General features: G+C 43.2%; 1 protein-coding gene across 1 annotated transcript in view; it reads right to left on the minus strand.

Annotated features, from left to right (window-relative positions):
- The window catches only part of dock4b (dedicator of cytokinesis 4b), a 137,517-nt gene that overhangs the window by 29,598 nt on the left and 94,219 nt on the right, over window positions 1-13,700 (minus strand). The window contains exons 25-39 of the mRNA XM_084175424.1: window positions 12,298-12,432; window positions 11,734-11,832; window positions 11,325-11,419; window positions 11,113-11,188; window positions 10,780-10,880; window positions 10,407-10,465; window positions 10,153-10,301; window positions 9,796-9,881; window positions 6,751-6,907; window positions 6,189-6,282; window positions 5,846-5,994; window positions 5,112-5,198; window positions 4,878-4,982; window positions 4,348-4,489; window positions 1,625-1,791 (exon numbers count right to left, since the gene is read on the minus strand). Coding sequence (XP_084031550.1) covers window positions 1,625-1,791; window positions 4,348-4,489; window positions 4,878-4,982; window positions 5,112-5,198; window positions 5,846-5,994; window positions 6,189-6,282; window positions 6,751-6,907; window positions 9,796-9,881; window positions 10,153-10,301; window positions 10,407-10,465; window positions 10,780-10,880; window positions 11,113-11,188; window positions 11,325-11,419; window positions 11,734-11,832; window positions 12,298-12,432 — 1,701 coding nt within the window. The remainder of the gene's footprint in view (window positions 1-1,624; window positions 1,792-4,347; window positions 4,490-4,877; window positions 4,983-5,111; window positions 5,199-5,845; window positions 5,995-6,188; window positions 6,283-6,750; window positions 6,908-9,795; window positions 9,882-10,152; window positions 10,302-10,406; window positions 10,466-10,779; window positions 10,881-11,112; window positions 11,189-11,324; window positions 11,420-11,733; window positions 11,833-12,297; window positions 12,433-13,700) is intronic.

The following is a 13,700-nucleotide window of genomic DNA, read 5'->3' on the forward strand; positions in this document are numbered from 1 at the left end:
CATGCTTCACAGTAGGTATGGTGTTCTTTGGATGCAACTCAGCATTCTTTGTCCTCCAAACACGACGAGTTGAGTTTTTACTAAAAAGTTATATTTTTGTTTCATCTGACCATATGACATTCTTCCAATCCTCTTCTGGATCAACCAAATGCACTCTAGCAAACTTCAGACGGGCCTGGACATGTACTGGCTTAAGCAGGGGGACACGTCTGGCACTGCAGGATTTGAGTCCCTGGCGGCGTAGTGTGTTACTGATGGTAGGCTTTGTTACTTTGGTCCCAGCTCTCTGCAGGTCATTCACTAGGTCCCCCCGTGTGGTTCTGGAATTTTTGCTCACCGTTCTTGTGATCATTTTGACCCCACGGGGTGAGATCTTGTGTGGAGCCCCAGATCGAGGGAGATTATCAGTGGTCTTGTATGTCTTCCATTTCCTAATAATTGCTCCCACAGTTGATTTCTTCAAACCAAGCTGCTTACCTATTGCAGATTCAGTCTTCCCAGCCTGGTGCAGGTCTACAATTTTGTTTCTGGTGTCCTTTGACAGCTCTTTGGTCTTGGCCATAGTGGAGTTTGGAGTGTGACTGTTTGAGGTTGTGGACAGGTGTATTTTATACTGATAACCAGTTCAAACAGGTGCCATTAATACAGGTAACGAGTGGAGGACAGAGGAGCCTCTTAAAGAAGAAGTTACAGGTCTGTGAGAGCCAGAAATCTTGCTTGTTTGTAGGTGACCAAATACTTATTTTCCACCATAATTTGCAAATAAATTCATAAAAACTCCTACAATGTGATTTTCTGGAATTTCTTTTCTCATTTTGTCTGTCATAGTTGACGTGTACCTATGATGAAAATTACAGGCCTCTCTCATCTTTTTAAGCGGGAGAACTTGCACAATTGGTGGCTGACTAAATACTTTTTTTCCCCACTGTATATTCCAGTAATACCTTTACTTTAATCCCCAAAGAAGTTTTGCAACCAAATTGTATTTTCTGTCAATCATTTTACGAGATCATATCAACACAGAACTGATCATTCTACTTAATATTTCCATATTAAATGTCAAATCTATCTGGCCTGAACAGTTTATCTGAAGTACTAAGTAGACCCAAAAGAGACAGCTGGGAAATCTAACCCTCAGGACGATATGATGATGATATCCAATTCATAAACCTGACAAAATTAGGTTTATGAATGCAGATTGAGTGAGAATGGAGATTGAGTGAGCGTGGGTGGGTGGAGTCTGGAGAGACGATATTTAGACTGAGCTCCGTGTCTTAGCCTCTCCTAGCCCCGGAGTCTAATTAGTAGGACTATGAATTAAACAACACCTGAACCCACCTGTATACAGAGATGAAGACCATGAGCCACCCACACAACCACTCAATAAACAAGAGAGTGGAAAGAGGGAGGAAGAGAGATTGGGAGAGAGGGAGAGGGAGGGAGGGAAAGTGAGTAAGGATAGGGATGTTGGGTAGACATCAAAGGAAGACAGTAACAAGTACAGAAAGGTGAGATAAGATGGCAAGACGAGCGAAACAGAAAGGCAAAAGAGAGAGAATGAGAGAGAAACAGAAAGGCACAGAGGAGAGTTTTTGTGTGTACAAACACTGCGTGCGTCTCCCACCTTGAACTCGTTCTCCTTGTCCTTGGTGCCCTTGTGAAATGGCCTGTCATATCTGAACCTCCAGATGTGGTTGACCTTATAGAAGCTCTTGATGTTGTCAGGCACTCCGTCTCTCTGCAGCACGTCCTGGCTCTCTGGGATGGGGCTCACCGCATAGATCTGCAGGTCTGGGCCAGCACGTCAAGGATATGACTGATTGTAAGAGATGTATACAATAGGTTGGGCAAACACACATTCACACATGAACTCAAGCACACGCACACACACACACTTTCCTCACCTCCCTCTTTCTTTGGTTCCACAGGTCTATCCATCCAATTCCTGTGCTAATACATCCTTTCCACTAATCACATCCTGTAGCCATATATCTGAATCTCCACCCCACACTATATCACAACACATACCCATTGGCAGCAGGACTGGCCTGTGTCAGCGTAGTGGAAGGAGAGCTTATCAGCCCATAGAAATAAATAGGGACGGGCATGGGTCCAGGAGCCTCAATGATTAACGACACATGAGGATAACAAAGCCGTATGCTAATGCTGTTTGAGGGGCCTTGTCTGCTCTGAGAAAAGTCACACACAGAACAGACGACGCCCGCACACACACATAGAGACAAACGCATGTATACACATCCACACACACACACACACACACACACACACACACACACACACACACACACACACACACACACACACACACACACACACACACACACACACACACACACACACACACACACACACACACACACACACACACACACACACACACACACACACACACACACACACACAGAGAGAGAGAGAGAGCGGTTCCTTCCAAACAGCTGTCCCATCAATCGCTAGCGGAAGAGTAGGATCACTAAGATGGCTCCCGCATCCTACAGGCACCTTGTGCATTTTTAACAAGGGATCGATCCCGATCCTCACTAAGTACTCATGTATGTATTTACAGCATGGCCACAGTTCTGGCTCAGGACCAAGATGGAACGAGTCATACTCTTGGTTTACTCCTCTATAATGTACATGCTGTAATGCAGTGGAAGAAAACTAGGGTACTAAGGGTTTCCTGGTTAGGTTAGGAAATACTCCTAATATGACTCGTATTGATATCCTTATTCATAAGGAATAATTAGTCTGTGTAATATGGCACTTATATTATTTAGGCTTACTAGACATGTGGGATGCAGTGCACCACTGTGTTTGTGTTTTGGGGGGACATTTTGCCAGTCCCCACAAGGAAAAGGGCTATTTTAGGCTTAGGGGTTAGGTTTAGGGGTTAAGGTTATGGTTCAGGTTAGGGTTAGGTTAACCCATTACCCTCATACCCGTATACAGGTTCAAAATGGAAGACTTTGGCACTGATAAGTACCTAAATTGGAATGCAGTGGCTGTACAGTAAAATGCTATACATGACGTCAGAGCTCAGGCTCTGCCCTTCACAGATCTGTAAGGGTTTTGACTGACAGCCGTTCTGACTTGAGCACCTCGCGCGACAAGAAGTTGCCCCCATCCCTCCTGCTAATTGGCCAACTTTTGCAACTGTTTTTGTTGTCTGAGTGAGGGAAATGCTGTAAATTAAGACTCAATGGATATTTAAAGATGAGATGTTGAGGATTATAATAAATACCTCTTTAATGTCATACAAGCAAGCCAATCACCTGTGAGTCCATATAATAAAACTAATGTAATATACAGTGTCAACGTTTATGACGACTATGTTTGATGTACAGTTACAAGATGTCATGGCGTTATACCCTGGGTTGTTCTGAACATAATGAGCCTATGATTGTTGTATTGTGAAGAAAATTTGCCACGGACCTTGCATCTGAATGCACTCATAACTCCATTCTATGCGCACCAAAATTATGATCTGCTTCTCTGAATTGCCTTGTAAAAGCTAGTCATGTTGGCAATAGAACAAGCTTTCAAATGATGCCCGGGGATGGATGGCGGGGATGCAGGGCTGTGTTCCAATCAAAACAACTACAAGTGTGCTTGCTCTAGTTCCTCAACGGCACAGCAAGGAGAGCTCAAAAAAGCACCTTATAGTTGAAGACTCTTCTTTGAGTCATAAATGAGAATTGAAATTACTTAGGAACTGTGCACGTTGGAGAGGTGTGTGGCCACTTGGAGACATTTTACATTTTAGTCATTTAGCAGACGCTCTTATCCAGAGCGACTTCCAATTAGTGAGTGCGTACATTTTTCATACTGGCCCCCCAGTTAGTCCCTCTCACTTAAACCCTTGTCATTTATTTGTCTTATGATGCACCTACCCCACATTTTCCAGGAATAGTCTTATCATGTTACTGAATGTCTACAGAGTATTTTCAGATTTCGTAACAAATGCGACGAAAAGTACAGTAAATGTAAAATGCACATAAAATCAACAGTGTAATGTTTGGATGAAGTCTTGTGTCAGGTGAACTGTTGTGTCCTCACCTTCAGTCTAATAATTTTCCCATAATCTCCCAACTGTTCCGTTTTAATTTCTACCATAGTTATACATATGTTTTCCATATTTGTTCTGTAAGAAACATTTCAATTTAGCCCTCTCCATATAGGCCAATTCTCACGAGTGTAAAGGGTTTGGTTTAAGGTTAGGGAAAATAGGATTTTGAATGGGAATCAATTGTTTGGTCCTCACAAGGATAGTAAAACAAATGAGTGTGTGTGTGTGTATGTAGTCTATGTCAATATGTCAATAAAGGATACACTGAGCCTCGGCCTGGTAGATGGTCTGGTCAGGCTGGTTGACGTGCTGCATGGCGATGGCGTGGGGGAACTCATTCAGCATACGCTGCTGGAAAGCCTCCAGCCTCTCGTAGTCATGGCCACGGCACACAAACTCCTTATTCTGCAGACGAGGCAGAGACCGCATCAAAGGCAGAACAGAGACAGCACAGGGGTTAACATGACATCTAGTGGACAGTTACAGTATCTGCAACAGTTACAGTATCTAGAGGTCAAATCTTCCAATACTGTAACATCAAAATATGATTTATGATTTATTTGTCAATCTAATGAACACATACTAACAATTTATATGAGGTTACGTTTGTGTAACGTTGGTTATGAATGCATAAGTCCTTTTGAGGAAAGGAACAGATTGACAATATACTTCATTGGCAACTTGCTTAGAAGTACAGATGGAAATTGGAGGGCAAACCCCTATATGAGCTATTCTATGGCCTCTAAAATGTCCTTTCTTTAACAAAACGACCAGTCGTAAAACAGAGAGGTACCCTTAGGAAGAAGGGGAACTTCTTGCCATAGAAGCCGACCCTGAAGAACTCTGGCTCCAGTCTCTGCTGGTCCATGATCTTATCATACAGCGATGCCTCCATCATCTGTCAACAGAAAATGTCAGGTTACAAAACACTATTAGGTTATGTCATTTTCTACTAATAAACTAAACTGAAAACTGTTTAGGGATCAGTCAGAGTGGAGATGTACTGAGAATATATAAAGTAACTAACCCTCATCTTGCTGAGGTTCCTGTAGTCGTAGTAAGACTCGTACTGGTCCGCCAGCTCTCTGCACAGAATGATCCCGTTTTCCCAACACTGAGGAAACAAACACATTATCACACTAACAATGGTTACATCTCAATAGGAATGTGTTTTCACCTTTTCATCTCGTTCACATTAGCAGAATACGGATTAAAGGAAAGGAAGCCTCTTTAGAATATTGAGATGCTGACAAAAGATGTATGTAGAATGGCCTACAGAGGAGACTGACTGCAGTATGAGTGTTGACCACTGAGTGGCGGTAGCGTACTAACAATAACCGTGCCAACTGACAGGGCAGACCTGCCATCACAATGCAGGTGCAGCACCCAGCCATCATGCTAATGAAATGAAAGCTTTCCTGCTGCGTTTTAATCCCATGGCAGCGGCAGCTAGCAGATGGCTTTGGTTGTGAATTCACAGGGTAATTGGGCAAAGAATAATGGGGGAGGACATTTTTAAATTCAGCAGAGTAATGTAAATGTAATGTAATAATGTGATGGGAGATGCTGAGCAGAACATTCAAATAAGATTGGCTTCTTATTATGACACTGTCCCAGGGTAATTGTTAATGGAGAGAGAGAGTGGGGAAGAGAGAACGAGAGAGAGAGAATGAAAGACCGAATGAGAGACAGAAAGAATGAGCAAGAGATAAAGAATGAGAGAGAGACAGAGAGAGTGAAATAAAGGGCTAGAGATCCCACCTTCCCCCTGTCAAAGTTCTGTACAATGGTAAGATGGAGGTACTCCTTCCTCTGCCACTCGCTCTGCATGGGGTAGTTGAGGAACTCTCTGAGGGGCCTCTCGGACCACTCCAACAGCTCGTCATACAACAGAAGAGTGTAGGAGGCCTCTGTACAACACACACACAGTCATGGTTATGCCAAACCCTTGAGCCACACTCACAGCCCACACACTTAAACACACACAGTACACACACACACACACACACACACACACACACACACACACACACACACACACACACACACACACACACTAGTGTACATACATGGCTTAATTTCCTGGCCATGTTTTACAGTGTACCTGTGTAATTCTGTGCTTTCAGGTGAAGTTCGTACAACTTGTGGATGTAGCGGATGTACATCTCCTCCTTGTTCAACTCAGTTTTGTAGAAATTCTAGAGAGGCAACGAGGGGGAGACAGAGAGAGATTGAGAGAGAGAGCAAGGTGCACCAATGTTTATCAGCCACTGAATAGTAATGAACTCAGTGCTATCTGCCCACATAAACAGGTGCTTTCAGGCTCTAGTGCTTTGGTCCGTTATATAAGATAAACCTGCAGGACTGAAAGACACCACGCACAAAATAAATCCCCCAGGTTGGCGTGGTAACAAAGACAACACAGAACATATTGTATGTATGAGGGGGCTATGAACTCATGGAGCCCTGATCTAAAAAGCATGATCATCATAGCAACTTTAACATCATCGGGAATGGAACAGAAACACAGCTTTGGTCCTGTTCTCTTAACACAATAGTTCAAAGGGACAAAAGGCTAGCAACAAATAAATGGGGTTTCTATGGTGAGAGAAGAGCAGTGGTTAAATCTATTCGAGGGCCACAGACGGAAAGAGACTGTCACTGACCAGCAGACTGACGGTGCAGCCAATCTTCTTCCCATCCACCTCCCCCAGCTTCATGCAGTCCCTGTAGTCCAGTAGTCTCTCCATCAGACGTGTGACGGTGGCGATGAGAGAGATGCCACTCTCCCTCCAGGTCTCCCTCTCAATCTTCTTCAACAGACTGGAATAGCGAGAGAGAGAGAGAGAAAGGGAGAGAGAGAGTGACAGAGGCGAGAAGGGGAGAGAGGGGGAGAAATAGACATAGAAGAAGAAAGAGAGCAGGAGAGAGAGAGAGAGCAAGCAGAGAAAAAGAGAGAAAGAGACAGAAAAAGAGGAAAGAAATAAACTCTTAAACCTGCTGTCAGTCATGTTGTCCTGTCTCACAGCAGTAAAGCACATCCCTAACAGAAGGACAACACACTGTGTGTAGAGTATTGGAGTGTCTTACCTAGGGTACGGACCAAACAGAGGGATTCTACTCCGGGAAAGCAATGGTAAAACAAATTAATATTAATAGATTAATAATATCAGCACACACTCACACAGGTTAACTCAGGGTTAGTGATGTTAGTCAGTTAGATAAGGAAACGGAGTAGTCAGGTAGATAAGGAAAAAGACTGTGTACAGCTATAAAGGCTAAAAGGTGTCTGCACCCCATGTTAGGGAAAACTTTACCAATATATTGAAATAAACTGTATCCAGATCAAACATGTAAAATACTGTGGTGGAGGGAGTGCAATGTGATGGCACTAAGCTTTACAGTGTTCCACATGTACACTGACACAGACTGACCAGGTGAATCCAGGTGAAAGCTATGATTCCTTATTGCTGTCACCTGTTAAATCCACCTCAATCAGTGTAGATGAAGGGGAAGAGACAGGTTAAAGAAGGATTTTTAAGCCTTAAGACAATCGAGACATGGATTGTGTATGTGTGCCATTCAGAGGGTGAATGTGCAAGACAAAATATTTAAGTGCCTTTGAATGGGGTATGGTAGTAGGTTTGAGTGTGTCAAGAACTGCAACGCTGCTGGGTTTTTCACGCTCAACAGTTTCCTGTGTGTATCAAGAATGGTCTACCACCCAAAGAACATCCAGCCAACTTGACACAACTGTGGGAAGCATTGGAGTCAACGTGGGCCAGCATCAATGTTCCCTCTAATATTTTTCAGCACTGAGCAAATTTCAGGTCTGCTGAGAGCAAACTTGAACCTTGTGAAATTTTCGTGCAACGTCCAGCGCGCGTTTACTGTGAACACTGAGGCTGTACTCGCTTTAAGTTACTGTTTTACAGTGGCCAAGTAGGCTACTGTGGCTATTTGATCATAATGTAGCCTACCAGAGTAGCCTACCATCAAAAACAATTTAGAAAATGTATCACATAACATTTTAACATGTAAATAGTGGTTCTATTATTCAGCCTACAGTAGCAGCCAATGTGTGTTGTTCAATGTAGGCCTACATTCCATGAGACTTTTGAAAAAAACATGCAGGGCTTGACATTAACCTGTTTATCCACTTGTCCTTCAGACAAGGAGGTGACTGAACATTTTGCTGTGTTGTTTGCTGCAAGAAACCACTTTACAAAATAAAATGCACTATTATTCCCATACCATTATTACAAAGAATCAGACAAATTATGCTACCCTCTGCCTATTGCCTACTTAGCTTATTCAAGCCTGTCTCAAAATACAACACTGCCCCTTTAAGACATAAACAAAAGCTCTTTACCTGACTCGCTTTTCAAAGATGGCTAGAAATGTACACGTTTTGTGCTCTTGTAGGAAGCAATCACTCCCCTATTGCTGACTACAAATTAGCTATAACTGGGCTAATAATTCACTAACTAGCAAAGGATATGAACAAAATGTGCACACGTGGCTACATGCAGCTCTCGCTTTGATCTCAAAACAAGCACATAATAATCACAACCGCTCATGCTGTAAAACAGTCCAATTCAAAGTAAATTGTATATTTGCATATAGGCCTACCGCAGCTCTGATTGGTTATGGTGCACCGGTCTGTGTAGAGTACGGCCTGAGTTGTGCCTGTCAATGCAATAGAATCCTACTCTTGCATAGTTAGTTTTGCATACTAAGTCTTGCATAGTTCGTTTTGTTTCAGTATGTTGCATTGAAAGTGGCTAATATTGCGTTGATTCAATCACAATTCCCACAGTAAAGGGAAACGTTGATAGTGTTAACTAACAGGGAAAACTAGAAAGTTGAGTGAAGTTCAATCTCCTGCTTCTCTGCGCAGGCTGATTTTTCTTCTGCGTTGCAGTCCCTGGGGGAGCTGTATGCCTGCACGCACCTTAGAGGGACATGGGCTAGCATCCCTGTGGAACGCTTTCGACACCTTGTAGAGTCCATGCCCCCGACAAATTGAGGCTATTCTGAGGGCAAGAGGGGTGCAACTCAATATTAGGAAGGTGATCCTAATGTTTTGTACACTGATGGTGGACAAGGCAGTGACACATCATATGGATGTTGGACTGTACGTGCGTGTATGTGACTGATTCCTCTAAAGCAAATTAATGTTGCCCTATGCTGAGCTCTAACCAGTGTAGAAACTTGTTTATAAACTAGTTACAGAGCTCATAAACTAGTTATAACGCTCATATAAAGCTCATAAAGCTTCTACATCTCAAAACCAGCTTGTGGAACATTCATAAATTGCCCAATTGATGTCTGACAAAAAGTGGGACTATGATATATGGGCTTGCAGTGAGATAGGGAGAGAATTGCTCGAACACTGCACAGACCAACAAAAAACAACACTCATACACACACACAAGCGCTACAGCACAAAGCATGCAAGGTGAAGGGACCAACCTGAGCACACGGACAAGGAGATCTCAGAGAAGAGGCGTGAAGGAGTATGGATATGAGAGGAGGTGCTTGTCTGGATTATTCAAAACACTTACCTTGTTACACCCTTCCCTCCCCACATACATCCCTCCATCCCTTCACAAGTCCTCTTACCTTACTCAATACAACATACAGACGAACTGATTCTGATAATGACGTTTACAGTGTGGGAGACTGTATGCGTGTTCCCTCTGACTCACATGCTGTTGAAGAGCTCTCTGTACGTCTCGTCTCCTTTGCCTTCTGACATCAGACTGTCCAGTTTGTCTATCAGCTTGGCCTCCACCTGACGAGAGAACATATTGTTTATGTAATCAGTCTATATCAATACATGGATGCCACCATTGGGCACAGTCGGTCTGGTCTGGTGGAACTGCAGTACCCATAAAGTGCCACCAGGAGGTGCTAGTGCTGGTCCCAGTCAGTCCAGTACCAGAGCTATATTGACATTTTAGTCATTTAGCAGACGCTCTTATCCAGAGCGACTTACAGTTTTAGTGAGTGCATAAATTTTTCATACTATATGAACTGCATATATGGACGGCTCTGTCCATTACCTGTTTGAAGTTTCCGCTCCTCCTCTGCTCCCAGTCCATCATGTCATGGAAGATGGGGATCATGACGTTCCTCAGGTCAGGCTGGGGAACCAGGGTCACCTCCAGGAACGGACCTATCATCGCCGGGATGAAGTTCAACTTGTGTTCACCTGGAGAGAGTGAGGGAGAGAGAGATCAACTACATTCCTCTGAGTGACTAGCAATAATCCAATAAAGTGATACAGAAATAGAATGAGAATGTGACTGTATCGTACCTAAGTTCTGCCACATGCTGAAGATCTCACAACCCATCATCACCCTCATGTCTCCATACCTGTACAACGAGATAACACACAGCGCGAGATCAGAACAGCGCCGAACCCAGGATGTGAAATGTGAAGAAAGTTAATGAGTGTGTACTTATAATAATAATAATAATAATAATAATAATAATAATAATAATAATAATAATAATATGCCATTTAGCAGACGCTTTTATCCAAAGCGACTTACAGTCATGCGTGCATACATTATTATTTTTTTGTGTATGGGTGGTCCCGGGGATCGAACCCACTACCTTAGCGTTACAAGCGCCGTTCTCTACCAGCTGAGCTTTAGAGGTGTACTGTATGTAGAGACAACACTTACTTCTCCAGTACTCTCTTCCTCTTGGATGGAGAGAAGGACTCCAGTTGAAGACAGGGCTGGTTGATGAAGATGACAGACAGATAGAAGTACGAGTCCCACACCTAAGGAAGATACATAAAAACACATTATAGCAAGTCAATAACACATAGAAACACATTATAGCATGTCAATAACACATAGAAACACATTATAGCATGTCAATAACACATATAACCACATTATAGCATGTCAATAACACATATAACCGCATTATAGCATGTCAATAACACATATAACCGCATTATATGTTGTTTTTTAACAAAGAAAGACAAAGTGGATATAAGCAGCTCTTACCTTGTAGTCAAACTTCTCATTGAGGAAATTTTTCCTCAGAGCATCAGAGAGGTACAGGACTGTTGTTATGATGACACTGAGAGAGAGGGGATAATAAGATTAAGTTGATAAACCAGACTAAGAACAGGTGTCAGCTAATGAGGAGTAACTATGGAGGGACACCATTTTGAATCAAATATGTTAGCTACTGCAAGGGGGAAAAGTGATCTTACTTGTTGGTGACCAACCGCATGACAGTCCAATCTTTCGGGAACATCTCTGGCCGAATCAGAATGCGGAAAACTGTGAAAATCTGCAAGAGGAAGTCCTGAGAAAACAGCAATTGCCATTCAGCACATCACCAAACTATGAATCTAAAGTAATATATTCAGAGTGGTAGTGCATTCATGATATCCATAGTGTGCATTTATGGTATTCATTCCTATTACTGTGAACTTAGTGACCCCATTTCTTCCTGCCCACATTCCTATCACTCCATCTCACCTCTTCCTCAACCCCTGGCATAACCGTTCCTCATTCCACACACACACTCCTGCTACTGACTATGGCTCACACATGAGCTGAGTCATCAGTCAGATTCTGCTGAGTGGTGTATGTGAGTGTGTCTGTGTGTAGCCTTACCCTCAGGTCGTCTTTGCTGGTGAAGACCTGCAGGAGCTGCTGGTAATGTTTATCACTCATCTGTCTGAGGAGAGCCAGCAGGCACGCCACAAACTCCCCCTGTGTAGAGGTAGAGAGAGAGAGAGAGAGAGAGAGAGAGAGAGAGAGAGAGAGAGAGAGAGAGAGAGAGAGAGAGAGAGAGAGAGAGAGAGAGAGAGAGAGAGAGAGAGAGAGAGAGAGAGAGAGAGAGAGAGAGAGAGAGAGAGAGAGAGAGAGAGAGAGAGAGATAGAGAGAGAGAAACAAGAGAAACAGCTTTTAACATCTGAGACATTGGCCACATATACTAGCTCTAACAGTGAGAGAGATGAAAGACCATGCATCTCCATGGAAGTCCTGTAAACACTACAGTCAGAACAGGCTGGGAGAGAAATAAAGTGGTTATGGTTAAGAGCAGGACAGAAGTACAGCTCTTTTTAACCACAAATGCAGTTTCAATCATTGACCTTAAAACCTACATTTAGAATGACTAGCAGTTAGATACACACACACACATGCACCCACACACAGAACACACACACACTGACCGTGATGTCCTGGAACTGCAGTCTCATATTGGTTCCGGCTGGTTGTGGTCTGTTAGTGATCTCAAGGATGGTCCTCATCAGGACAACCAGCAGACTGTCCACTATCAAATCCACCTCCTCAGAAACCACTGGCTCCTAGTGACACACACAAGTTCACATTAAGTTTCACACAGGTACATATGGTAGACAGGTACATGATCATGCCTGAAGTATGCAAACACAGGTGACACAAAAAGATAGACCACTAGCCAATACTAGCTAAACCAGTCTTAAACAATCGGACACACATTAGAGAGATTAAGTGTGCGTGTGTGTGTGTGCGTGTGTGTGTGTGATCCAGATTGCCAGCCTGCTCCTTGGTGGCTCCATGAGCCACAACAACAGAGCAACAGCAGAGGGAAACTAAGGCCAAGGAAGAGAGAGTCCATTTCCCCACTCCATTCTGAGAAGGGAGCCCCATGTTGGACAGACAAAGTGATAATGAGAGAGAGTGTCAGACTGGCACACTGGCTGCTCCTGCTGTCACTTCATCTTAGCCATGTTCACAGCCCAGTCTGTCAGAGCTGTGTGTGTGTGTGTGTGTGTGTGTGTGTGTGTGTGTGTGTGTGTGTGTGTGTGTGTGTGTGTGTGTGTGTGTGTGTGTGTGTGTGAGAGAGAGACTAGCTGCTTACAAACAGGCCAGCACCATGTCAAGGTCAGGATGACACTAACACACTCACAGGGACAAACTGCCACATCTACACTGTTATGTTTCATTAATGGATTCCAATTGGATTGGATTGTTTATTTGTTCTGGCACCTATCTGTTTACTTCATTACTTGATCAATGAACCACATTTCTTTGAGTCTATTGTCAGTCTGGCAGGTTTTGCTAGTTTATTTTATCACGTCAAGCAAACAAACAAAGCTGTATTGAGATCACAATACTGTCACGCCCTGACTCAAGGGACTCTTATATGTTGAGTCAGGGTGTGTATATTCTTTGTTATATATATTCTATGTTGTAGTTCTATTATGTGTAGATCTATGTTGGCCGGTGTGGTTCCCAATCAGAGGCAGCTGTAGCTTGTTGTCTCTGATTGGGGACCATACTTAGGCAGCCTATTGGCACTAGTGGGTTGTGGGATCTTGTTCCGTGTAAGGTATGTTGTTTGTGTCTACCTTGGACTTCACGTTTCGTTTAGTTTGTTGTTTTGTCATTGTGTTTATTCGGTATAATAAACATGTATGCATATCACGCTGTGCCTTGGTCCGTCCCGTCCTTCAACGAACGTGACAAATACACATTGTTGTTATCAATATCAAGGGAACAATAAAAATGTTGAGCAATGCCTTTTGAGCTATTAACTGTGAGGTAACCTCGATTAACCCAGAACCTCAAATCTTGCACAATCTGTAGTCTG

Source organism: Coregonus lavaretus (assembly GCF_964263955.1).
Source record: "Coregonus lavaretus genome assembly, chromosome: 13".
Lineage (NCBI taxonomy): Eukaryota > Metazoa > Chordata > Actinopteri > Salmoniformes > Salmonidae > Coregonus > Coregonus lavaretus.